This window comes from Coffea arabica, chromosome 6c (genome assembly GCF_036785885.1).
Source record: "Coffea arabica cultivar ET-39 chromosome 6c, Coffea Arabica ET-39 HiFi, whole genome shotgun sequence".
NCBI lineage: Eukaryota > Viridiplantae > Streptophyta > Magnoliopsida > Gentianales > Rubiaceae > Coffea > Coffea arabica.
The window spans coordinates 19,276,860-19,302,696 of record NC_092320.1 but is presented as its reverse complement, the minus strand read 5'-3'; the positions used below and the strand labels follow the sequence as shown (position 1 = coordinate 19,302,696).

Genomic DNA, 25,837 nt, shown 5'->3' with positions numbered 1-25,837 from the left:
ATAAAAAGTCGTCACTAAAAACAAAAAAATCGTCATTATATGAGTATAGTGATGACTTTTTTCATTATCACATGGTTGTCACTGATTCTATGTCACAAATAGGTCTATGTGACAAACTTTTGAATGTTGTCACAGAATCTTGTTATTCAATGACGAGGACGAAGCCGTCACTAATGGTTATCATTCTATGATGACTTTTATTGTCACTATTTCACATATTTTTTGTCATTAAATGTAGCAAAAATCATCACAAATTTGAAGTCTACAGTGACGACTTGGGCTTGTCACTATCAATCCTAGTATTCAGTGACAAGAATAATTGTCACTTAGTGAACTTACATGTTAGTGACAACCTCTGAAGGTTGTCACCGAGTTTTGCCTTGAAGAGCTACAATTGACCATTATAAATACAGCATTGTCATGACATTTCCAACAATTATGGCAGAACATTCAATTTGACAAAAGGTTTAGTGAACTTGCATGTTAGTGACAACCTTTGAGCTTTGTCTTGAAACTAGTCCGTATCCAAAAAACTAAAGTATTGAGCCCATATCAGCTCAGTTAGTAACTACCATTATCCATCCAAAAAACAAAGTACTTAGATCTCTAAACAAAAATATAAGCTAGTTCAAAAAACAGAGTATTAGATCTCTAAACAAAAATATAGACTATAGCAGCAATCTATGTCAAAATGCAGCCATCCTCATGAGCATATCCAAAGCCCAAGCTATTGTTCAGTTCCTCATGAGCATTTAACAGCATTGTACTGCAATGAAAGAAAAGTAGCATGCATTATAGTAGATTCAATCAGAAAATATGCCATTACAAATGTACACCATTGAATGTGAATGAATAGTCGTACTAAACAAAACTCAAACAAACTCACCCATGATAAGTGGTAAAAGAATCATACCATCTACATGCCAATGTATCTAAACCAGATTTCTAGAAAACTATGTAATTTTAATAAGACAGTAGTTGCAATAGAGAATGGAAATGCAAGAATTTATATCCTCACCTTTCTAATAGGAATGATGTTATCACCGAAATGCATCAAATTTATCTTAATTCCCTTTTACTTCTTATACCAAATTCTGTCATGTTAAGCTGCAAGGAAAACTTTGTTTGGAATAAGTCCATGTACTGTGGTACAGTATCACTAGATACTCAAAGAGAGTGGGGGACGGAAAAAGTCCTTGACACCAAAACCTGTTTGTTTCATTAAAAGTTCAAGTTTCATGGAAAATCTAACTTTTTGCACAATCCAACAAATTTCTTTGGCATGATATTCCTTTCCTACCTACCATAGAAATACAAGTCACATGCATTGAATCTCACATCCAAAATTCAAAAAGTGGAACATAACACCAAATTTGTTGAACAATATAATACCGACAACACAACCAAAGAAGAGAAACTTGGGGTATACATTCTAAGCTTCTCTAGTTTAACTATTAGGATTTAGTTTAAACTAGTGACCACCTCAATCCTTGAAAAGGTAAAACAAGTAGTCAATACCTGTTTTCGCACTATCTGAAGATAAGTCGAAAGTTTATCACCAATTCTGTCAAACACTTCAAGTAAAATAGCATTGAATCCATCTCCACCTTCTTCTTTTTTACCTCTTGTAGGGACTTCTCATCAGCGTAGCCATACAAGGACTTGATTTCTTGTAAATTCAGAAACACTGCTTCTTTCAAGACAAAATTGTGGATCACCATCCATACTTACCTTGACATAAAGAGAACCAGTTCGCAACTTAGCATCAACATCTTCATCAGTCTTGGGAGGATTAATAGCCATTGAGTTCTTTCAGAAAGTTCGGATTGGAGGCCATCCAACCACTTGTGCTCTGACACACACAAACATAGGAAGAAAAACTTTAGTTCCAGACATTAGGTTTTCAATTTTCTTCTAATTTAACTACGTTACTTTTGTGAACCAAAAATACAAGAAGAAAAAAGTTTTGAAAAAGATAAAACTTCTCCAAAATGGAAGGTATAGGCATCTCGAGAAATTCTTATCTCCTAGTCTTTCAAAATATAAGCACACGGAGAGCAAAGAGATCTTTAAACCCCAAGTCACAACTGTTGATTTTTCAAGCTGCAATCCTTGACTTATGTATGGCAAAATTTTATCCCACATCGAAAGAAGTCTAAGGAAAGCTTCTCAAATTGACCTATAAATATAGAAGGCTTATGAAGGTTTTAAGTGCATCACTCAAGAAAGCATTATATGGGTTATTAGTTTCTTGGGTCATCTAATCCATTTATAGTCAAATATTTTAGGCTCTCTTGTTTTGAGTTTAGCAATATTTTCTAAATCTTTTGTAAGTGCCATTTTGGCCTAAGAACCACTTTTCTACGGCTTTTGTATTTCTTGTTCATAGTAGAAATATTGCTCCTCCCTCACTCGTGGATATAGGTCAATTTGATCGAACTACGTAAATTTCTGTGTTTTTTATTTTGCTTTGTTATTTGTCTTTATCAGGTTGCCACAACCCTTTTTTATGGTTAATTTTATCGCATAATTATTATATGACTGGTGTCTACCGCCTAATCTTTATATGGTCGGTAATACAGTCTAATTTGTTCTAACTTTAGTTTGTTTATTCTTGGGCCAGTTCTAACAAATTGGTATCAGAGTTGGTTGATATATTTTGCAAAACAAGTTCATCTGATAGGGCCCATTCATCCTATGGGGCCTACTCATCCTATGGGGTCCATTTATCCATGAGACCCGCTCACCTTGTAGGGTCCGTTCATCCCGTAAGACCCGCTCACCCTGTGGAGTCCACTCAAGAGATTTGCATAGTTGTTTGACTAGTTTTTAGGACAAGTTTCAGGTTACAGATTTTGTGACAACAAAGACGATAACAAAGACGGTTATCGAAAAATTTGACAGGAATGTCAACTTCGAGATGTGAAAACTCAAGATGGAGGCCATTCGTGTTCAAGACGGAGTTGATTTGGCAATTCAGGAAATTGAGAAAAAACCAGAAAATGTAAAGGATGCGGATTTTGCCAATATGGATAAGAAAGCCAGATCCAGCATAATCTTAAATCTTTCCGATGAGATATTGCGTGAGGTAGCAACGGAGACTTCGGCCAAGGTTATGTGGGACAAATTGAAAGTCTTGTATATGAAAAAGATAGTTGAGAATCGGTTATATCTGAAGCAGAGTTTGTATATATTTCGGATATCTAAAGGTACATCTATACTATCCCATCTTGATAAATTTGATTCCATTATTATGGATTTGGAGAATATAGATTCGAAAATTGATGATGAAGATCAGGTCCTATTACTTTTATGTTCTCTTCCCCAATCCTTTAAGTATTTCCGTGATACTACGATTTATGGAAAGAAAACAATTTCATATATAAAAATTAAATCTGCATTAAAATCTAAAGAACAGATAGATAGGGATATTACTGGAAAAATTAGTGGGAGTCAAGCCGATGGCTTGTTTGTTAGGGATAGATTTGAAAAGAGAAATACAGAAAGTAGAAGTAGATCTAAATCCAGACATAAAAATGTAGTGTACAACTATTATAAAAAGAAGGACCATGTTATCTCTGATTACTTTAAATTGAGAAATAAAGAAAAGCAAAAGAAGAAAAAAAACTGAGACCACCGAGGCTAGTATTGCAGTTGATGAGAATGATGGAACCATTTTCTGTGCAACAGAAAATAATTTTACGTCTAACAATGAGTGAATTTTAGATTCGGATTATTCATATCATATGTGTCTCAATAGGGACTGATTTTCAACATATGGATCAACTGAAGGTGGAGTTGTCTTAATGGGTAACAACGCCATTTGTAAAGTTATTGGTAAAGACACAATTCGGATTAAAATGTACGATGGTATTATGAGGATGCTCACAGATGTTAGACATGTTCCAGATTTGAAGAAAAATCTCATCTCTTTGTGCACTCTTGAGTCTATTGGGTGATGGTAATCTGGTGGAGGTGGAGTTCTCAAAATCACTCAAGGTGCTCTTATTGTTATGAAAGAAAACAGATCTGGTACTTTATATATTTTGCAGGGATCTACTGTTACAGGTGCTGTTATTGTTTCAACATCATCTTTGTCAGATACAGACATCACCAAATTATAGCATATGCGTTTGGGGCACATGAACGAAAAAAACTTGGACATATTGAGCAAAAGAGGACTTCTTTGTGGACCCAGTACCAGGCCATTGAAATTCTGTGAACATTGTATTTTTGAAAAGCAGAAAAAAGTTAGTTTCAGTTTACCAACAATTCACAAGACAAAAGGTACTCTTGATTACATTCATTCAGATCTATGGAATCCTTCTCGTACTCCTTCTAAAGGTGGTGTCAGGTACATGTTGACTTTTGTAGACACCAAATTTTTGTCAATTTTTAATATTTTCCCAGGATTTTTCTATTTAATAAGTTATTTATTTTCTTGTATTTTAATGTACATTTTCTCATTTTTGCAGGTTTGCTTTACGAAAAGAGAAAAAAAAAACAACAAAACAACAAAAATAAAAAAAAATCAAAAAAAAATCAAAAAATCATTTTGATCATTTTGTTTCACCAAATTAACTATTAACCCATTTCACACTCAATGGCCATGGACTTGTCTTTTCATTAATTGAGAAATCATCATTTTGGAAGATTCAGCACACAAGCTCCATTTTGGCTACAAGACATCTCTCGGCTCTCTCCAGGACAGAAGAAGGAAGAAAGGAAAAAATTTTCCCTCCCTCTCTCGGCTAGCTCTTAACAGACGAGAACAAAAACCAAACAAAAGAAAAAAAAAAAACTACTTCCTCAATCTCCTCTCTCGGCTCTCACGGACAGAGGACAAGAAAAAAAAGACTCCACCCTTTTGGCTCAATTTGCTCTCTCGGCTCTCTCCCTCATCAGACAAGAGGAACAAAAAAAAAAAGGGGGGGCTCCCTCTACACATTTTCTTCCACAAAATCCAAACACATTTGCACACAACAAGGCAGCAATCGGTTGGATTGGAGCTTGGCAATTTCATCAAAAATCTTGGCAAAGGGACCAAACTCTTCATTGAGGTATTTATCTCCTTTTTTCCAGCTTTTCTTTTTTTTAATTAACTAGATTGAATGCATGTGTGGTTACTTTTTATTGCTTATTTTTGCTGGTTTTTGTTGGTGTTGTATGGATGAAATTTTGGGATGGGTCATGAACAAAATTAGGAAAAAAGAAACGGTGCTGTGAATGCATGCCAAATGTTTGAAAAAATGTTTGAATGAAAAAATGAATCAAAGGAGTGAATTTGGTGTGTATGTTTTGCTTAAATGGATGACCATTAGCTAGCAAAGATCTGAAAATGCTTGGTTATCCAAAATTTTGGGAGTTTTTGAGCCTTCAAAGCATTAGAATAATTTTCTTCATTTTTGGGGCTGTTTTGACTTAATGCTTTATTTTGTTGTTGTTTATTTGTCAAACTAAGATTATAGTTGTAATGTAGAAGTTATCAGGAGGGTTTTGGCATAATTTTTATGATTTTTGGTGAAGATGTGAAGGTTTTAAAAAATAAAAAACTGAACTGATTTCTTGGCATTTTGACCGCTTTCAACTCATTTTTTGTAAAAACTAACTCCGGAAATGGAGTTTACGCGAAAAATCGAGTGAGGGGGTGTATTTTGAAGATTTTTGGTGACCGGAGAGGTCACCGGCGGTGGCGGTCGGCGGCGGCGGCGCCACCGGCAGCCGCCATGGCCGCCAGCAGGGAGAAGCTTCAGCTTCTCGGTGGAAGAAGAAGAAAGAAAAGAGGAAGAAGAGAAGAAAGAAAAGAAAAGAAAGAAAAGAAAGAAAGAAAAAAAAAAAGGATTTGGGCTGATGTTTATTTTTCTGATGGGCCAAGAGTTAGTTTTGGTTGGGTTTTGTAAATGGGTTTTGGTTTTGTTTCTTAATTTCGGTTGGGCTAGAAGGTCAGAGCCCATGCCTTTATTTTGGTTGGGTCTGAGTGATAGAAGACGGGCTGGCCTTGTGTTTTGGCTTGGACTTTCGGCTGGGCTTAGGTAATGTTTGGCCCAAAGAAATAAAAATGATGGCCCAGTGGCCTGTTTTCTTAAGAAGATCTGATAACGAATTTGCACTTTAGCCCCTGATCTTTGGAGTAGTTTCACTTCGGCCCAGAACATTTTGATTTCTTTCACTTTGGTCCTTATAGTAATTGCATTTTGGTCCCTGAATTTTATCTTTTATTTAATTTTGACCTCTGAACTTTAGAAAAATATAATTTTTGTCCCCAAAAGTTTTTCAATTTTTGCAATTCAGTCCCTAATGAATTTTGACTCTTTTTTTTATTGTGATTGCTTCTTTTCTTTAATAGCTAATTATGTTACTTTTGAATATATTTAACTTGCAATTTTTAGATGCTCTTAAATTTCTTTGCGTTTGACGTGTTAATGTGAATTTAGTGTTTTAACATTATTATTATTTTCAATTAAAGTGGTGCCATGATTCTTTTGTTCATTGTGAGTATAAATAGGACAATTTGACTCCATTTAGTCACCACTTCAAACGGGAGGTACCCCTATTTTTATTGTTTCAATGTCAATTATGTGCTCTTATGTGCTCCTATGTGCTCCTATGTGTTTATCTATTTTTATATGTTTTATTTATTGCATTTAAATGTTCATTTAAATTTTCTTATATTATATTCGTTTAGTTAATTTTTTATAATGATTCAAGAGGCATTTAATTACCTCAAAAATGTAATAGATAGGATAATTAGATTTGTTTTATTATATTTTTCCCTTCTAGATTGTAGTTAGGCGCTCCCCGATGTAATAGATAGGTTGCGTGTTTATGTGGCTTATGTGTTATGTGTTTTATCCGCTTTCCTTAGGATTTTCGCATCTAGATATTATGCTTACGTGTTACGTGCTACGTGCTCTTATGTGTTTATTTGTTTTAATTTATGCTTTATTTGTTTCACTATGAATTGTTAATGCATGACGTCACCACACTAGCCCAACGCTAGTTGTGGTTTCTCCCTCCGCTTACTTGCTAGTCCAACGCTAGCAAGGATTTTTAGAAATGGGCTAGTCCAACGCTAGACCCTTTAGGTCATTTTGCGCTAGATTCATCATTGTATGCTATTCACCACATTTTCATGCATATTTTCATTTTTAGGATCTTTTCTCATTTGCATGATATTCCCTATTTTATTATCCCATATCCTCTATATGTGTTAATCATGTCATTTAGAATTGCATTTCATTTAAATTAGTTCATTTGCCTGTTCATATTAGGAGAATTATTCTTTGAATATGGGAAATGGGGTGATTATAACTTTTTAGTTTAAATACTCCATTAATCCCTACATAAGAAAATCATGTCACGAATTTTTGTCCCCCATACCCGTTATTCTTGCATTCATTTTTCTTTGCTCACTTATACCTTATGTATATAATTTAATTTTCTTTTCTTTTCTTTTAATTTCATCATTTGCATACTCGTCACACCTTCAAGGAATTATTTTGGCCTTCGCAATTAATGTGATTGGTTCAATTAAACCCTTGAATGAACATTTTGATCTTTTCGATATTTTATAAATTTAGGTTTGCATCTATGTAAGAAACATCCAAATATGATAAAATCAAGGGTTAGATTAGGAAAATTTTGGCTAAACCTCGCAACTAGCTTAGACTAGGTTGAAAGGGTGCCCTAGGTTTGAATTAATTGAACCTTTGCCTTCCCTTTCTTCAACCGTGACTCCCGAACTCATTTTCTCTGTTTTCAAAGACCTGGAGTTGTCGAAAAGGGTTTTATTTTATTTTTGTCAAAAATATTTTTTGGGTGACTTGGTACACCAAAACCCCATACCAAGTGGCGACTCCTATTTTTTCTTAAAAACCCTTTTAGACTAAATTTTGGACCCAAATTGTCGCATTCTTTTTAAGTCCCATTCTAGGTCCTTTTTTTTTATCTATTATTAATAAATCACATCTTTTTATAAACACTTTCTTTATAAACACTTTCTTTTCCATCGCGAAAAATGGGGCGCGACAACTTGGCGACTCCACTGGGGACCTAGAGAGTCCAAGCATTTGGTTTAGTTGTCTTTTCTTTTTTTAATCCTTTATATTTATCATATTTGGATGTTTTAGGTTGCATTTTTCTTTTTTAGGATGTTTTGCATTTCACACTCGTAATCGTTCCTCGTCTTACGTGTATGTGATGAATGGCTTATTTATTCATTTATTTATTTTTTCTCGTATCGCGCTTTGCATTTGGGTGGGGGAAAATATCACCGTAGAGCCTCCACACGTGTTTTAATTATAATCTCTCCCCTCAAAAGGAAGCACTTCATACGTGCATGCATTATTTTTACCCTATTTTTATTTTTCTCGTGGGCGCCATCCCACATCTCCTTGTAGGATTAGGATCGATTTCCTTAGGTAGGCGGATGGTGTGCTCTGCGCCCATAGCGATGCCTAAGGGATCACTCAAGCCACCGACCGAAGGTTTTGGGATTGATGACCCTTAACTTTTTGGTCTGAAGGCTTGGGAGCCTGAAACCTTATCGAGTCTAGATGCATTAGTAAGCCAAACCTCATGCATCCATATTAGAAATTACCTATGATAGAGTCAACCTATCCAATTAGGAACACTAAGCACGAGGGGAGGGATTTCACCCCTCTTTCTGTGCTTTATTTACTCTTCATTCTTGTATCATTTATTGTCACAATGTGTTATATGTTACTTGTTGAACTAACCTCTTCTTGTTTTCCCTTTTTCTGCATACACAAACTTTAGAAATAAGAGTCCTAACATGGTACTCGTTTAAGATGAGACCGCCTCTTATATCAAGCATGTTTAAATTTTAGTCAATTGCATATGCATATGTATTGCACATCATTTTAGGCTTACCCCGGCATTTAAAGGGGGCACTTTTAGGTCACATTTCAATTATTTCATTGTATATTTAATATGCTTTAATAAATTGTCATCATGCATTAACCATAGAGGGAATGCCGCATAGGGAATCTCGTTATAGGAATAAACCACCTTTTGTCTCGAATATATAATCCAATGAGATTTGCATGTTTATATTTTGTGTACCATCCAAAGGGGTAGTGCACAAGGTAAGGTAGGATTCGATCCTTTTTGTGTGACGGCATTGAGAATGATGGAACAGTTTTTACGCATTAGAATATGAGCCTTTAATAATCACCTTTTGGCCATTTTATCAGAATTGGTAAAAATCCCTTGCGTAAAGGACATTAAGTTGAAGAAATTCACAAATTCCTCATCGTTGAGATGATAAGTATGTTAAGGCCAAATTTTGATTTCTGAAGGCTCATAGACTAATAAATCACACTGATTTTTTTTGAAACTACCAATGGGCAGACAATTCCATCGATTTGGATAAATCATCAATTTCATTCATTTCATTTTTGTATCTAAGATGATTGAATCGATTTTTTTTTTATAGATCATTCGACCCATACAATTTTGCTCATTTTTTTTTAATTTTATTTTCATTTTGAATAAATCATCAATTTCATTCTGTTTATTTGGCCAGTGATCCAGTCGATTTGTGAATAAACTGTCAATTCCATCCAATCCATCTTGACCAATTTATTCACTTTAGGTCAATCCAGTCAATTTTGAATAAATCGTCAATTTCATCCAATTAATTTTACCAGCTTATTCAATTTTTAGGACAATCCAATCAATTGTGACTAAATCGTTAATTTTTTAGTAAATTTTCAATTTCATCAAATCCATTATTTTTTTTAGGATAATTCAGTCAATTGTTTAGTAAATTTTCAATTTCATCCAATCCACTTGTTCAGTTTTATTCACTTTTAGCATAATTTAATCAATTTTTGAACTAATTATCAATTCCATTTGATCCATTTGGCCCGTTTATTCTTTTTTTTTAAAGTTTTGATCTATGGTTTATCGAATAAACTTGTCGAGACATTTCAATTCATTCAAAAATAAGCTTTTCACACTAAATTAATTTTTAATATCACTTTATGTGTCAATCAAAGCAATCAATCCATTCGGACTTTGTCCTCATTTTATTAGAACAAATTGTCTCTTGTCACTCCAATTAACCAAATTTTTTAAAATTGTCTTCTATTCGAATTTCAATAAGTCGATCGGATCCATCAGGTATGGTATGGTGCCTACCCCTGAGGATTGCATTTTCATGCTAGGCCAACCCTTGGCATAAAAGGGCTCTCCCATAGGACATGCATACCGATTTTGCAGTTTTACTTACTAACTCTGGGTATTTTGCTTTTATTTTTTCCCCCTCCCCTGCATTTATAAAAGTTGTTTTAACAAGGCAAAAAAAAAAATATTTTTCCTATATCTGATAATATTTTTGGGTCTAATAAATTTTGAAAAATTACAAATGTTACTTGATTCTTGGGCAGATCCTACAATGTGAAAAAAAAATGAAATGAAAAAAAAGAGAATGAAAAATCCATTTGAAAATGCTAGTGTAAAGCATCTCAAAAATCTCTTGATTCATTATTTCTAATCCATTTTGTCTCAAAAGATAGAAAGAGAAAGTGTGTATATATTTGAAAGTGTATTCTTTAGAGATATTTTTTTTTTCTCTCACATGTATTATATTTGAGAAATTTTCAAACATTTGAATAATAAAGTTTTATTTAGACAACTATTGTTTTGTATATACTCATTCTTTATTTGCTCATTGGGAGATTTCATGATGAATCCTAAGAAATAAGGCTAAATTGAAATTATTTGACCTCTTGTTCGAAATTCATGAGCGTATGTCCAATTCTCAAAATTCTTTGCATACACTAGATTTGTGGTCTAAACTATTCAATAAGAGCAGTCGAAAATAAAGAGGGGTCATTCAAATTTGATAGTTTCTCATAAAAGATCAACCCAGACACTTTTCTTTTTCATTTTTTGTACACTTCTATTGAACCTCTAAGATCAGTCACATTGGTTGACTAGTTTCAAAGTGAGACAATTTTTTTACTGTGAAAATGTCCTGGGTGTCTAATCAGATTCAATCCACATCTGAGTGAAAGCAAAAATGTACATTACTTCTTATTTTGGGAATTTGGGATGATGCTTTAGGCTTTCATTTCTCTATCCATACAGTTTTTATCATTCAGACTCCTTTTTTGAACCATCGCAAGCACAATTTTGTTTCAAATAAGAGCCTTGGTGATCACAACCCTACATTGATGAAATTTTCAAATGTCAAAAGGAAGTGGATTTTCCTAATGGGCTATTCTTTACTTTGGTTGTCATGAGAAATAAGAATGATACTTTGGCTATCGTTTCTCCTATCTACACACTATCCATCCTTTGCATCCTCATTTGAGCCTAAATTGGTGGTTCGTTCCAAAAGCACTCATGATCGCACCCCCACACTGGGGAAGGAGATTTGAGAATTGAAAAAATGGCAAAGATGCTCAAAATTTTTGAAAGGGACATCAAATAAAGAAAACGAGTGAAAAAAAAAGAAGAAAGAATTACAAGTTGGGGGATTCTGACTCTACCATTGATATTTTGGTATTCAATATCGAAAAGAAAGAAGGGCCATCTACACTCCAAATTAGGGAGTTTTCAATTTTATCATTGACTTTGGGATATCAATATTGGTAAAAAAAAAAAAAAAAAAAAAAGAAAAGAAAAATGTGAAAAATGATGATGAACTGAAAAGAAAAGAAAAAGCAAAGACATCCAATGCTGAATTCCCTCTAGTGATTGAGAAAAAAAGAGAGAGAGTCAAATGGGGTCCCGGATTTTAAATCCAAAATTGGGGCAATTTTTTAAGGAATGCGATCTTAAGTGCGTTGTCCTTGAAAAGTTTATTTCTTTTAGCTATCGGTGTTAAGCCATATTACAAGCTCATAAAGTCCATTGTTGACTTATCTTTCATGACAATTTGAAGTGAAAATCTTGCCTCTAAGGAATCTTCCAATCACTCATGATCATAAGGCCATAACCTGTTCTTATATGTTTAGCTATCGTTTCTACCCATATATTACAAGCCTATACAGCTTATATGTTGACTGAGTTTTCTCAAGAAATAAGAGTGATAAGCTATTTGCTTTCACCAAAATGTGATATTGAATGTGTTGGATACAATTTGGGCAAAAAAAAAAACAAAAACAAAACAAAAACAAAAAAAAAAAAAAAAAGACAGATCCTGACATACCATTCCCCTGAGTCATCTCAAAATCCTGAATAATATCCATTTGATTGGTTCTAAAAGATGAGCTCATAAGAAAAGTGGTCCTTTTCCCTCAACACCAATCCCAAAATAAGGAAGAGATTTTTTTCAATTTGGTCTTATGTTTGAGGGATTTATCATGGAATCTTCTACATGAGTTTGGATATGATATTTAAATTCTTCATTTGAAAAATGTAGTTTCTATTCACATTGCATGTTAGTTTTCTAAATTTTGAAAAAAAAAAATCAGTTTTCTGGTTTTGTCTGGTTAAATTGAGAACCATTCGAATAAAATTCTATAATAGGCCCAAATGGGGGCAACATTTTTTGTAATATATCTGTGAGATTTTGTCAAATAGGTTCAAATTGAGGCAAAAGTTTTATAATACATTTGTAGGGTATGTCCAAGATCAAGTATATATTTTTAAAATTTTGATAAGTCAATACTTTGCATGAATCTTAATTGTTACATCATTGCTTAAAAAAAAAAAAAAAAAAACACACAAAAAAAAGAATAAAAAAAAAATTGAAAAATTCAAGTGCTTTGAAAAATTCCCCTTATGCAGGTGTTTATGGTTGAGATCGAGGAAAAAGTGCAATTCAAAACTTGCAAATTTGGAGATTAATCACAAATAAAAATGGAGCAATAATGCTACATTGCAAAGTGGAGGATCGGCTATTTGCTCAAAAGGAGTACATACTTCAGCAGCCAACTTGGAAAAAAAAAAAAAGAGAAAAGAAAAGAAAGGAGGAATGAAAAAAAAAAGAGAATAATGAAAAAAAGAGGAAAAAATGAAAAAAAAAAGAAAAGAAAAAAGGATTGAAAAAAAAAGAAAAAAGAAAAAGAGAGTTTTTCCTTCGATTTTGCGAAATTTTGCAATTGAACTCTGGGAGCATTTCATTGGAGATTACATTTCTAAGTTGGGGTAACACCTTGCCCTCTTATGCTGTAATGGAAGTGGTAATACATGCCAAAACCGAGATTCCGTCCTTGCACATTTTGACAAAGGCTCAGGCAGAAGAAATCGAATGGATTAAGGAGCACAATGAGTTGCTGTCTCTAATTGATGAAAAAGAAGTTGAATGTTTGTCATGGACAATGCTATCATCAAAGGATGGTTCGTTAGTTATGACAAGAAAGACAAATCTCGCTTATTTGAAGTGAGGGATAAGGTTTTGAAGTAAATTCTTCCGATTCAAGAGGAGGTTAAAGAAAAGTTTGCTCCAACTTGGCAAGGGTCATTTATTGTTCAAAGAGTGCTATCCGGAGGAACGCCCATTCTTACAGAACTGGATGGACAGGTCTTTCCTCTGCCAATCAATTCAGACATGTGTAATAAATTCTTTATCTGATTATGTGATTTTTCTTTTTGAAATACCATCTATGGCGGATCAAAGACGAGCCTTTTTCTTTTCTCTTTGAACATCTTACCCCTAGTTTTCCCCATTAAACCTCCAGAATAATTTAACCCTTTATTTGATAGCCCTCCTAAAGATTGCAAACCTCACACTGGGGTAATTTTTTATCTCCTATTTGTCCAAAAAAAAAAAAAAAGAAGAAAAAGAAAAAAGATTCAAAAGCCAAACTGGCGCAATTTTTTTTTTCAATTTTAATACCCCCATACTAAGGCAAATGTGAATAGGACGTGATCTTAGGGCTTTGAAACCTTTTTGAAGATTTTGCTTTCAACCCTTAATATTTCTCCACTTCACCTGATCCTATCATAAAAATCATAAGATTCCCGACCTCCGCCTTAGTGGTATCTCTAATAAAAATCACTTAATCAAATGGCAAATGATGTCAATACACCTTCACCAATTTTGCATGGGAAGGATTGTCGCACTGATGCCATTATTTCTTAAAACATATTCTTGAGTTGATAAAGGTTGTTGACAAAATTTGTTCATTGAGTGAAAACCCGAATGGGTGTCTTTTCAAAAAGAAAAAAAATGAAAAGATGAAAAAATGAAAAAAAAGAAGAAGGAATAGAAAAAGGAAAAGAAAATGGGGGTGACCTTAAGGAAAATCAGAAATGGTTAAGGTCATCAAGGTGAGATTTTGGAGCACAAGAGAATCATGAACGAAAAGCGGGTTGCTGACACTTGAGATACTGGCCATTCATTCAAATCTGGTCATTAGAAAAGTGGATTTGTGGTACAAAGTGAGGTATGGCTGACTGATGCTGGAAAATTGAGAAGATTCAAAACAAGTTGCAGCACAACTCTTGAGGAGCAATTTTGACATCGAAAGATCATGCTTGCATGGTTCTCAGGGCCAAAAGGAGCACAAGGAATCACATGGTATTGGTATCATATGATCACTCTTTTTGCTTTTTCGAAAGCATGAAAAATGTGGCCTTCGTTAAACATGATTTACACTGGGGCAAATATCAGAGGAATGAGCTCCAATTTTGGTAATGCATTTTAAATCGGCTTTGTGAAAAAAAAAAGGGTCTTTTAAAATCGAGAGGACAGTGACATATGTATGTACCTCTCGAATCTCTTGAAGGGAGAATTGTCATTGGTATTCTTCTAGTTTTAAAATTCGTCACTTCGGACTTTTTCAAAAACAAAAAACAAAAAAGTGTGTTTCTTTCATTTCTTCTAAAGTTTGAAAAGAAAAAAGAGAGATTGCAAATCCACCAACTTGAGCAACGTGCATTTTAATCATTCAGTTTGATAATATTGAACTTGCATTTTCATTTCTTTCAGTGTTTAATTGGGCTCGGGTCAATCCCACCAATCTGTTTTTTTTTTAAAAAAAAAAAAAAAAAAAATCATCAATCAAGAAGATCCAATTTAATTTCCTGTTGGTGAGTCTCAGCGTCCACCGCGCACCCTTCTATCCCCCTTCTTGACAATTTAATTTTCTGTTGGAGCGTAATCGCGTCCCTCCGCGCATCAATTTAAATTTCTGTTGGTGAGTCTCAGCGTCCACCGCGCACCCTTCTATCCCCCTTCTTGACAATTTAATTTTCTGTTGGAGCGTAATCGCGTCCCTCCGCGCATCAATTTAAATTCATGTTGGTGAGTCTCAGCGTCCACCGCGCACCCTTCTATCCCCCTTCTTGACAAATTTAATTTTCTGTTGGAGCGTAATCGCGTCCCTCCGCGCATCAATTTAATTGTCTATTGGAGCGTAATCGCGTCCCTCCGCGCATCAATTTAAATTCATGTTGGTGAGTCTCAGCGTCCACCGCGCACCCTTCTATCCCCCTTCTTGACAAATTTAATTTTCTGTTGGAGCGTAATCGCGTCCCTCCGCGCATCAATTTAATTTCCTGTTGGTGAGTCTCAGCGTCCACCGCGCACCTTTCTACCTCCCCTTCTTGACAATTTAAATTTCTGTTGGTGAGTCTCAGCGTCCACCGCGCACCCTTCTATCCCCCTTCTTGACAATTTAATTTTCTGTTGGAGCGTAATCGCGTCCCTCCGCGCATCAATTTAATTTCCTGTTGGTGAGTCTCAGCGTCCACCGCGCACCCTTCTACCTCCCCTTCTTGACAATTTAAATTTCTGTTGGTGAGTCTCAGCGTCCACCGCGCACCCTTCTATCCCCTTTCTTGACAATTTAATTTCCTGTTGGAGCGTAATCGCGTCCCTCCGCGCATCTTTTTCTAAAAAGATCAATTTAATTTTTGTTGGTGAGTCTCAGCGTCCGCCGCGTACCCTTCTATCCCCCTTCTTGGAGCGTAATCGCGTCCCTCCGCGCATCTTTTTCTAATTATGACAAGTTACTTTTCTTGACTGTTTTGACCAATAATTGTTGTGCTTTCTCATTCATTTGGTGTTTCATGTTTAGAAGTTCTGAGAGCTCAGACTTTTTCGACTTTGCAAAGACCACAGTTGGTCAATGCACTTGTTTCATTGTGATTCACTTGTAATTCGAACTACGTTTGACCTGATTCCCATGGTGGGATACGTAGGCAACTCTACATGGGTCCGGTCACATTTTCTGCAATGTTATTGCATCATTTTGTCCAATAATTTCAGCCAAGTGTTGGTTTGTTTATTTTAGTTCAGGTGCAGCTACAAGAGACAGATAAGCAATTTGGTGTCTACGTCTTTGTCTTGAGTTTCTTTGAAACTCTAGACAAAGAGGGGCAAGCTGTAGACACCAAATTTTTGTCAATTTTTAATATTTTCCCAGGATTTTTCTATTTAATAAGTTATTTATTTTCTTGTATTTTAATGTACATTTTCTCATTTTTGCAGGTTTGCTTTACGAAAAGAGAAAAAAAAAACAACAAAACAACAAAAATAAAAAAAAAATCAAAAAAAAAATCAAAAAATCATTTTGATCATTTTGTTTCACCAAATTAACTATTAACCCATTTCACACTCAATGGCCATGGACTTGTCTTTTCATTAATTGAGAAATCATCATTTTGGAAGATTCAGCACACAAGCTCCATTTTGGCTACAAGACATCTCTCGGCTCTCTCCAGGACAGAAGAAGGAAGAAAGGAAAAAATTTTCCCTCCCTCTCTCGGCTAGCTCTTAACAGACGAGAACAAAAACCAAACAAAAGAAAAAAAAAACTACTTCCTCAATCTCCTCTCTCGGCTCTCACGGACAGAGGACAAGAAAAAAAAGACTCCACCCTTTTGGCTCAATTTGCTCTCTCGGCTCTCTCCCTCATCAGACAAGAGGAACAAAAAAAAAAAAGGGGGGGGGCTCCCTCTACACATTTTCTTCCACAAAATCCAAACACATTTGCACACAACAAGGCAGCAATCGGTTGGATTGGAGCTTGGCAATTTCATCAAAAATCTTGGCAAAGGGACCAAACTCTTCATTGAGGTATTTATCTCCTTTTTTCCAGCTTTTCTTTTTTTTAATTAACTAGATTGAATGCATGTGTGGTTACTTTTTATTGCTTATTTTTGCTGGTTTTTGTTGGTGTTGTATGGATGAAATTTTGGGATGGGTCATGAACAAAATTAGGAAAAAAGAAACGGTGCTGTGAATGCATGCCAAATGTTTGAAAAAATGTTTGAATGAAAAAATGAATCAAAGGAGTGAATTTGGTGTGTATGTTTTGCTTAAATGGATGACCATTAGCTAGCAAAGATCTGAAAATGCTTGGTTATCCAAAATTTTGGGAGTTTTTGAGCCTTCAAAGCATTAGAATAATTTTCTTCATTTTTGGGGCTGTTTTGACTTAATGCTTTATTTTGTTGTTGTTTATTTGTCAAACTAAGATTATAGTTGTAATGTAGAAGTTATCAGGAGGGTTTTGGCATAATTTTTATGATTTTTGGTGAAGATGTGAAGGTTTTAAAAAATAAAAAACTGAACTGATTTCTTGGCATTTTGACCGCTTTCGACTCATTTTTTGTAAAAACTAACTCCGGAAATGGAGTTTACGCGAAAAATCGAGTGAGGGGGTGTATTTTGAGGATTTTTGGTGACCGGAGAGGTCACCGGCGGTGGCGGTCGGCGGCGGCGGCGCCACCGGCAGCCGCCATGGCCGCCAGCAGGGAGAAGCTTCAGCTTCTCGGTGGAAGAAGAAGAAAGAAAAGAGGAAGAAGAGAAGAAAGAAAAGAAAAGAAAGAAAAGAAAGAAAGAAAAAAAAAAAGGATTTGGGCTGATGTTTATTTTTCTGATGGGCCAAGAGTTAGTTTTGGTTGGGTTTTGTAAATGGGTTTTGGTTTTGTTTCTTAATTTCGGTTGGGCTAGAAGGTCAGAGCCCATGCCTTTATTTTGGTTGGGTCTGAGTGATAGAAGACGGGCTGGCCTTGTGTTTTGGCTTGGACTTTCAGCTGGGCTTAGGTAATGTTTGGCCCAAAGAAATAAAAATGATGGCCCAGTGGCCTGTTTTCTTAAGAAGATCTGATAACGAATTTGCACTTTAGCCCCTGATCTTTGGAGTAGTTTCACTTCGGCCCAGAACATTTTGATTTCTTTCACTTTGGTCCTTATAGTAATTGCATTTTGGTCCCTGAATTTTATCTTTTATTTAATTTTGACCTCTGAACTTTAGAAAAATATAATTTTTGTCCCCAAAAGTTTTTCAATTTTTGCAATTCAGTCCCTAATGAATTTTGACTCTTTTTTTTATTGTGATTGCTTCTTTTCTTTAATAGCTAATTATGTTACTTTTGAATATATTTAACTTGCAATTTTTAGATGCTCTTAAATTTCTTTGCGTTTGACGTGTTAATGTGAATTTAGTGTTTTAACATTATTATTATTTTCAATTAAAGTGGTGCCATGATTCTTTTGTTCATTGTGAGTATAAATAGGACAATTTGACTCCATTTAGTCACCACTTCAAACGGGAGGTACCCCTATTTTTATTGTTTCAATGTCAATTATGTGCTCTTATGTGCTCCTATGTGCTCCTATGTGTTTATCTATTTTTATATGTTTTATTTATTGCATTTAAATGTTCATTTAAATTTTCTTATATTATATTCGTTTAGTTAATTTTTTATAATGATTCAAGAGGCATTTAATTACCTCAAAAATGTAATAGATAGGATAATTAGATTTGTTTTATTATATTTTTCCCTTCTAGATTGTAGTTAGGCGCTCCCCGATGTAATAGATAGGTTGCGTGTTTATGTGGCTTATGTGTTATGTGTTTTATCCGCTTTCCTTAGGATTTTCGCATCTAGATATTATGCTTACGTGTTACGTGCTACGTGCTCTTATGTGTTTATTTGTTTTAATTTATGCTTTATTTGTTTCACTATGAATTGTTAATGCATGACGTCACCACACTAGCCCAACGCTAGTTGTGGTTTCTCCCTCCGCTTACTTGCTAGTCCAACGCTAGCAAGGATTTTTAGAAATGGGCTAGTCCAACGCTAGACCCTTTAGGTCATTTTGCGCTAGATTCATCATTGTATGCTATTCACCACATTTTCATGCATATTTTCATTTTTAGGATCTTTTCTCATTTGCATGATATTCCCTATTTTATTATCCCATATCCTCTATATGTGTTAATCATGTCATTTAGAATTGCATTTCATTTAAATTAGTTCATTTGCCTGTTCATATTAGGAGAATTATTCTTTGAATATGGGAAATGGGGTGATTATAACTTTTTAGTTTAAATACTCCATTAATCCCTACATAAGAAAATCATGTCACGAATTTTTGTCCCCCATACCCGTTATGCTTGCATTCATTTTTCTTTGCTCACTTATACCTTATGTATATAATTTAATTTTCTTTTCTTTTCTTTTAATTTCATCATTTGCATACTCGTGACACCTTCAAGGAATTATTTTGGTCTTCGCAATTAATGTGATTGGTTCAATTAAACCCTTGAATGAACATTTTGATCTTTTCGATATTTTATAAATTTAGGTTTGCATCTATGTAAGAAACATCCAAATATGATAAAATCAAGGGTTAGATTAGGAAAATTTTGGCTAAACCTCGCAACTAGCTTAGACTAGGTTGAAAGGGTGCCTTAGGTTTGAATTAATTGAACCTTTGCCTTCCCTTTCTTCAACCGTGACTCCCGAACTCATTTTCTCTGTTTTCAAAGACCTGGAGTTGTCGAAAAGGGTTTTATTTTATTTTTGTCAAAAATATTTTTTGGGTGACTTGGTACACCAAAACCCCATACCAAGTGGCGACTCCTATTTTTTCTTAAAAACCCTTTTAGACTAAATTTTGGACCCAAATTGTCGCATTCTTTTTAAGTCCCATTCTAGGTCCTTTTTTTTTTTATCTATTATTAATAAATCACATCTTTTTATAAACACTTTCTTTATAAACACTTTCTTTTCCATCGCGAAAAATGGGGCGCGACAACTTTCATTGATGATTATTCAAGAAAAGTTTGAGTATATTTTCTTAAACATAAAAATGATGTTTTCCTAACTTTCAAGTAATGAAAAATTTTGATTGAGAAACAAACAGGAAAACATGTTAAGCGGTTGAGAACAGATAATGGCATGAAAATTTGTGAAGGTGAATTTGATAGATTTTACAAAAATGAAGGAATTGTTTGGCATCGTACTGTCAGAATGACACCTCAACAAAATGGTGTGGTCGAACGTATGAACAGAACGCTTTTGGAGAGAGCAAGATGTATGATCTCCAATGCAGGATTGACAAATGACTTTTGAGTAGAGACGATCAATATGGGCTGTTATATTGTCAACCGTTCTCCTTCTGCATCTCTTGAATTCAAAAATTTTGAAGAAGTTTGGTCAGGTACTCCTGCTGATTACTTCAATTTAAAAGTTTTTGGGTGTCCAACATACATGCATGTGAATGATGGAAAATTGGAGTCTAAAGCTAAAAAGTACATTTTTCTTGGGTATGCTTCTGGAGTGAAAGGATATAGATTATGGTATCCTGATCCCAAATCTCTAAAATTTGTGATCAGTAGATATGTTACTTTTGATGAATTGTCTATGTTATCTTCTAAAAAGGAGTCTTCTAGTTCTTGTACTACTGATAGTACACAGAAGCAGGTGGAGTTTGATATTGGCAGTTCTAGTCCTTCTCAGACCAAATCTTCCATTCAACAAATGCCTGTAGATACACCTGAATCTACTGTTGAAGATAGTTTAGATGAAGAGAAATATTCCATAGCCAGAGATAGACCAAAGAGAGACATTCGACCATCACAAATATATGCAAATTTAGTTGTATATGCTTTGTCTGTTGCAGAAGAAACTAATGCAGTTGGTGAGCCTTCCACCTATTCAGAAGCAATTTCTTGTGGTGATTCTGCAAAGTGGTTGATTGCAATGAATGAAGAAATTGAATCTCTTCATCAGAATGAAATTTGGGTTCATGTAAAGCCGCCTTCAGATAAGAAAATTATTGGATGCAAATGAATTTTCAAGAAGAAGGAAAGTATTCCAGAGGTTGAAGATGCGAGGTATAAAGCACGATTAGTTGCAAAGGGTTATAATCAGGTACAAGGCGTTGATTTTAATGAAATTTTTTCACCTATTGTTAAACATTGTTCTATTCGTGTTTTGCTTGCTTTAGTTGTCATGTATAATTTGGAGTTAGAACAGATCGACATTAAGACAGTTTTCTTATATGGCGAACTTGAAGAACAAATTTATATGAAACAACCCCAGGGTTTTAAAATTGAATGTAAGGAAGACCATGTTTGTTTATTAAAGAAATCCTTATATGGATTGAAACAATCTCCAAGACAATAGTATAGAAGGTTTGATTCCTTTATGTGTGGGTCATGGTTATTCAAGGAGCATTTATGATAATTGTGTTTACTTCCGGAAGTTAAATGATGGTTCTTTTATTTATTTGCTGTTTTATGTTGATGACATGCTCATTGTTGTCAAGAATTTGTCAGAAATTCACACTTTGAAACTGCAGTTAAATAGTGAATTTGAAATGAAAGATTTGGGAGCAGCTAAGAAAATTCTTGGCATGGATATCAACCGAGATCAAGAAGTAGGGAAGTTGTTCTTGACTCAGAAAAATTACCTTGAGAAAGTCTTGGAACGTTTTGATATGAAAGATGCTAAACCAATATCTACTCCTCTTGCTAGCCATTTTTGACTATCTGCTGCTCAATCACCAAAATCAGATGAAGAGGAAGAATATATGGTACAGGTTCGTTATTCCAATGCAGTCGGCAGTATTATGTATGCAATGGTTTGTACTCATCCAGATATTGCACAAACAGTCAGTGTTGTTAGCAGATATATATTTTGTTCTGGAAAAATACATTGGCAGGCAGTGAAATGGATTTTTAGATACTTGTGAGGTAGTTCAAATGCATGCTTGGGGTTTGGAAAAAATAATAACACTTTGGTTGGTTTTGTAGACTCAGACTACACTGGGAATCTTGACATGAGAAGATCACTTTCAAACTATGTATTTTGCATTAGCGATTGTGCTGTCAGTTGGAAAGTTACTCTACAACCTGTCGTACCTTTGTCTACTACAGAAGCAGAATATATGGCTGTGACCGAGACAATCAAAGAAGTCTCGTAGTTGAAGAGTTTGTTTAGCGAGTTTAGTCTACGTCAAGGTGTTACTGTTATTCATTGTGATAGTCAAAGTGTCATACACTTGACTAAAGATAAGATGTATCATGAGAGGACGAAACATATTGATGTGAAATATCACTTTATACGGGATATCATTGCTGAAGGGAAAGTCCTTGTTCAGAAAATCAGTACCAAGGAGAATCTTGCTGACATGTTTACGAAACCTCTTCTAGTTTATAAGTTCAAACAGTGCTTGGACTTGGTTGGTGTTCATTGTTAGTGATTTAGGCCCATCAGGGCTTATGTGGAGAAGGTGGAACAGTTGTGCTATTGTCGATGGTGGAACTAAAATTATGCCAAGGTGGAGATTTGTTGATTTTTCAAACCGCAATCTTTGACTTGTGTGTGGAAAAATTTTATCCTACATCGGATGAAGCCTAAGGAAAGCCTCCTAAATTCACCTATAAATATAGAAGGCTTATGAAGATTTTAAATGCACCACTCAAGAGAGCATTATATGGGCTATTAGTTTCTTGGGTCATCTAACCCATTTATAGTCAAATATTTTAGACTCTCTTATTTTAAGTTTAGAAATATTTTCTAAATCTTTTGTAAGTGTCATTTTGGCCTAGGAACCACTTTTCTACTGCTTTTGTATTTTTTCTTCATAGTTGAAATATTACTCCTCCCTCGCCTGTCGACGTAGGTCAATTTGACCGAACCACATAAATTTCTGTGTTATTTATTTTGCTTTATTATTTGTCTTTATTGGGTTGTCATAACCCTTTTATATGGTCGGTTTTACCGTCTAATTATTATATGGCTAGTGTCTACTGCCTAATCTTTATATGATCGATTATACCGCCTATTTTGTTATAACTTTAGTTTGTTTATTCTTGGACCGGTCCTAACAATAACAACCAAAGAATTATCTTGTATCAGCTAGTTAAGAAGAAAAAAAAAATTGAATGGAGTAATAACTACTTATTAACGAGGTCAAAAATCAACAAAGGAGACATGAACGGCAACGGTACCTAGAGGACCAAAACAACTAACTCTACAATCATGCTGCTACTCTAACTTTAAAAGAATTAAGGAAGCATGGTAGTTTTAATCTCAAACAACAGAGGAAAGCAGAAAATTTTACTTAGCGGCAGGGGCTGCAGCATGACCATTAACAGCAGAAACCTAAGGCTTCTTCTCCTAAACGGCTTAGGTGACTGAGGAACAGTTTCTTTTCCAACCCCAGAACCCACAAAAGTTTGCTGACTTCCACCCTCAACTCCACCAGCACCAATACTCTTGGCAGCGCCATTAGCACCCTTGGGAGAGAACAAGCCACCACCATTAGCCAAGTTCACCTCAGATCCACCACTCCCAGGATAAACCCACTTGCCAGAACCACCGTTAATGGTGTCAAAAAAGCCCCTTTTGGCTCCTGAAACAAAACCCTTAAGTACACCAAGTCGGTACCCGTTCTTATCTTCTCCACCATGTCCTGTTTCTCTCTCGGGTGACTCTGAACCAGGTAAGCCTAATTTCTGATTTCTTGCCACCAAGGCAGTGCAATAGGTGAATTAGGGATGTTGGTAGTGCAAGTTCAATAAAGTTGCCCAAATTCAAAGTGTTGCACTAATTGGTTTATGGATGGATTTGGTAGTGCAAGTTTGATACATAAGGAGGGCATTCTCGGTGACGTAAGGAGGACAACAAAAGAGGAAGAAGAAGTCTTAAATTTTGCCTAAGTTATTAGGACATAGAATCAAACGGTGTCGTTTCCCTAAAATCCCTTCAGCCCGCCACACCATTTGAATTTTTTAGTTTGCCGCTCTTAGTTCCGTACATATAAAAGCACGTCTTTTCCTTATTTAGATGCAAGAAGTGCATGCTTTCTTTGTCCTTTCACCTATCTCTCTCTCTTTTCTTTTTCTCATCTTTATGTAATTAAGTTTTTCTATTGTTTTGAGTTTTATTATTATTTTTACTCTTAGGTTGTGTTAAAATAATAGAATATGACAATTTAGTGTATTTAGGCGGATTTTTTTTTACCAATTTTAACTAATATAGGCCTTTTTCTAATTTATTATACAATAAAATAGTTCAAAAAATAAAAAATATTGTTAGAAATATGTTTATGATTCAAAAAAATAAACACTCTTTTAATTAAAATCTTTTTGGTACTCATTTTGTGGTGTTATCAATTATGTATGACTTGCAGTCTAACAAGACCTGACAATTGAATTAGTTGATTGAACAATTAAAATAGTTTACAAATACATGTATGAAATGCTAAATCTATCTATTTGGTATATGTACTAATTCATGAATGATAAATGTGGCTTCTATAATTAATAACAACCTTTTGATCATGCAAATGTTAGGATTAGACTTAATTTCATATTAAGTTTTATTTTTAAATTCTACTATTGACTACCTCTGTTTTTAGGTTATCCAAATTATTAATTTTTCACCATGTTGTCATTTGGATAAATGGGGAATGTATGAATTTTTTTACATTTATAACAAATTATTACCTAAGTTTGGGAAAATTTTAAAATATGTATACATATATAGTTTATTAAGATAACTTATATATTTTGCTAATAAAAAAATCGCTAAATTGCAACACCATAGGGTGATAGTACAAATAATGAAATTTGTATATTACATATAGGGTTAAATTGCAGAAGTTACAGTGCCATAGTTGATTTAATGAAATTGGCGAATTAGATATAGGGCTTAATTGCAAAAGTTATGGTGTAATGGTAGAGTTAAAGAAATTGGTATACTACATATGGGACAAAATTGTAAAAGTTAGGGTGTAATAGTAGAATTAAAGAAATTAGTGTACTGCATATGGGGTTAAATTACAAAAGTTATAGTGTCATAGTAGAATTAATGAAATTTTTTTATTACATTTGGGGCTAAATTGCAAAAGTTAGGGTGACATAGTAGAATTAATGAAAATGATCTAGGACCAAGTACTTTAGACAGTGACAACTAATTATTGTCACTACCTCTGAACCGGTTGAGCGACAGTGACGATGTTGGAAGTTGTCACTATATGGACCATTTAGTGACAACATTTTCCTAGGTCATCACACAAGTAATTTTCTGATCACTAATTTTTCATGTGTTGCCAAGAGAACTAGATAGGGAGTCCATGATACTGTTTTACCTTCATAACAAGTTACTAACTAAGTTTGGAACAATTATAAAATATGTATACATTTTTATTACAATACCTTCCCCATTTTACTAATGAAAAACATAGGCTAAATTGTAAATGATCGGGTGCCATAATAGAATTAATGTAATTAGTTTATTACACATGAGGCTAAATTGCAAAAGATAACGTGTTATGGTAGAGTTAATGAAATTAGTTTACTGCATACGGGGCTAAAATATAAAAGATAGGGTGCCATAATAGAATTAATAAAATTTATTTACAACATATGGGAAAATATTGAAAAAATTAGGGTGGCATAGTAGAATTAATGAAAGTGAGTTATGACCAATTACTTTAGACAGTGACAACTAATTGTTGTCACTAACTTTGAACCGGTAACCACATTGTGATAACATTGTAAGTAGTCATTGTAGAGCCCATTTCAGTGACAATATTTTTTCAAGTCATCACAATGGTGATTTCCCACCACACAGGCCAGTTGCACGCCACCCATATTGTGACAATTAA

At 34.5% G+C, this 25,837-nt stretch overlaps 1 protein-coding gene and 1 pseudogene across 1 annotated transcript; one reads left to right on the top strand and one right to left on the bottom strand.

The window, feature by feature from the left end:
* Positions 1–681: 681 nt before the first annotated feature.
* On the bottom strand, positions 682–25,394 carry LOC140008660 (auxin-responsive protein IAA27-like; annotated as a pseudogene).
* On the top strand, positions 17,964–22,834 carry LOC140008539 (uncharacterized). Its single transcript, XM_072053236.1, has 2 exons — positions 17,964–21,760; positions 21,975–22,834. Exon 1 carries the CDS (start codon positions 20,305–20,307, stop codon positions 21,007–21,009), a length of 705 nt encoding a protein of 234 aa, XP_071909337.1. The 5' UTR covers positions 17,964–20,304; the 3' UTR covers positions 21,010–21,760; positions 21,975–22,834.
* Positions 25,395–25,837: the final 443 nt, after the last annotated feature.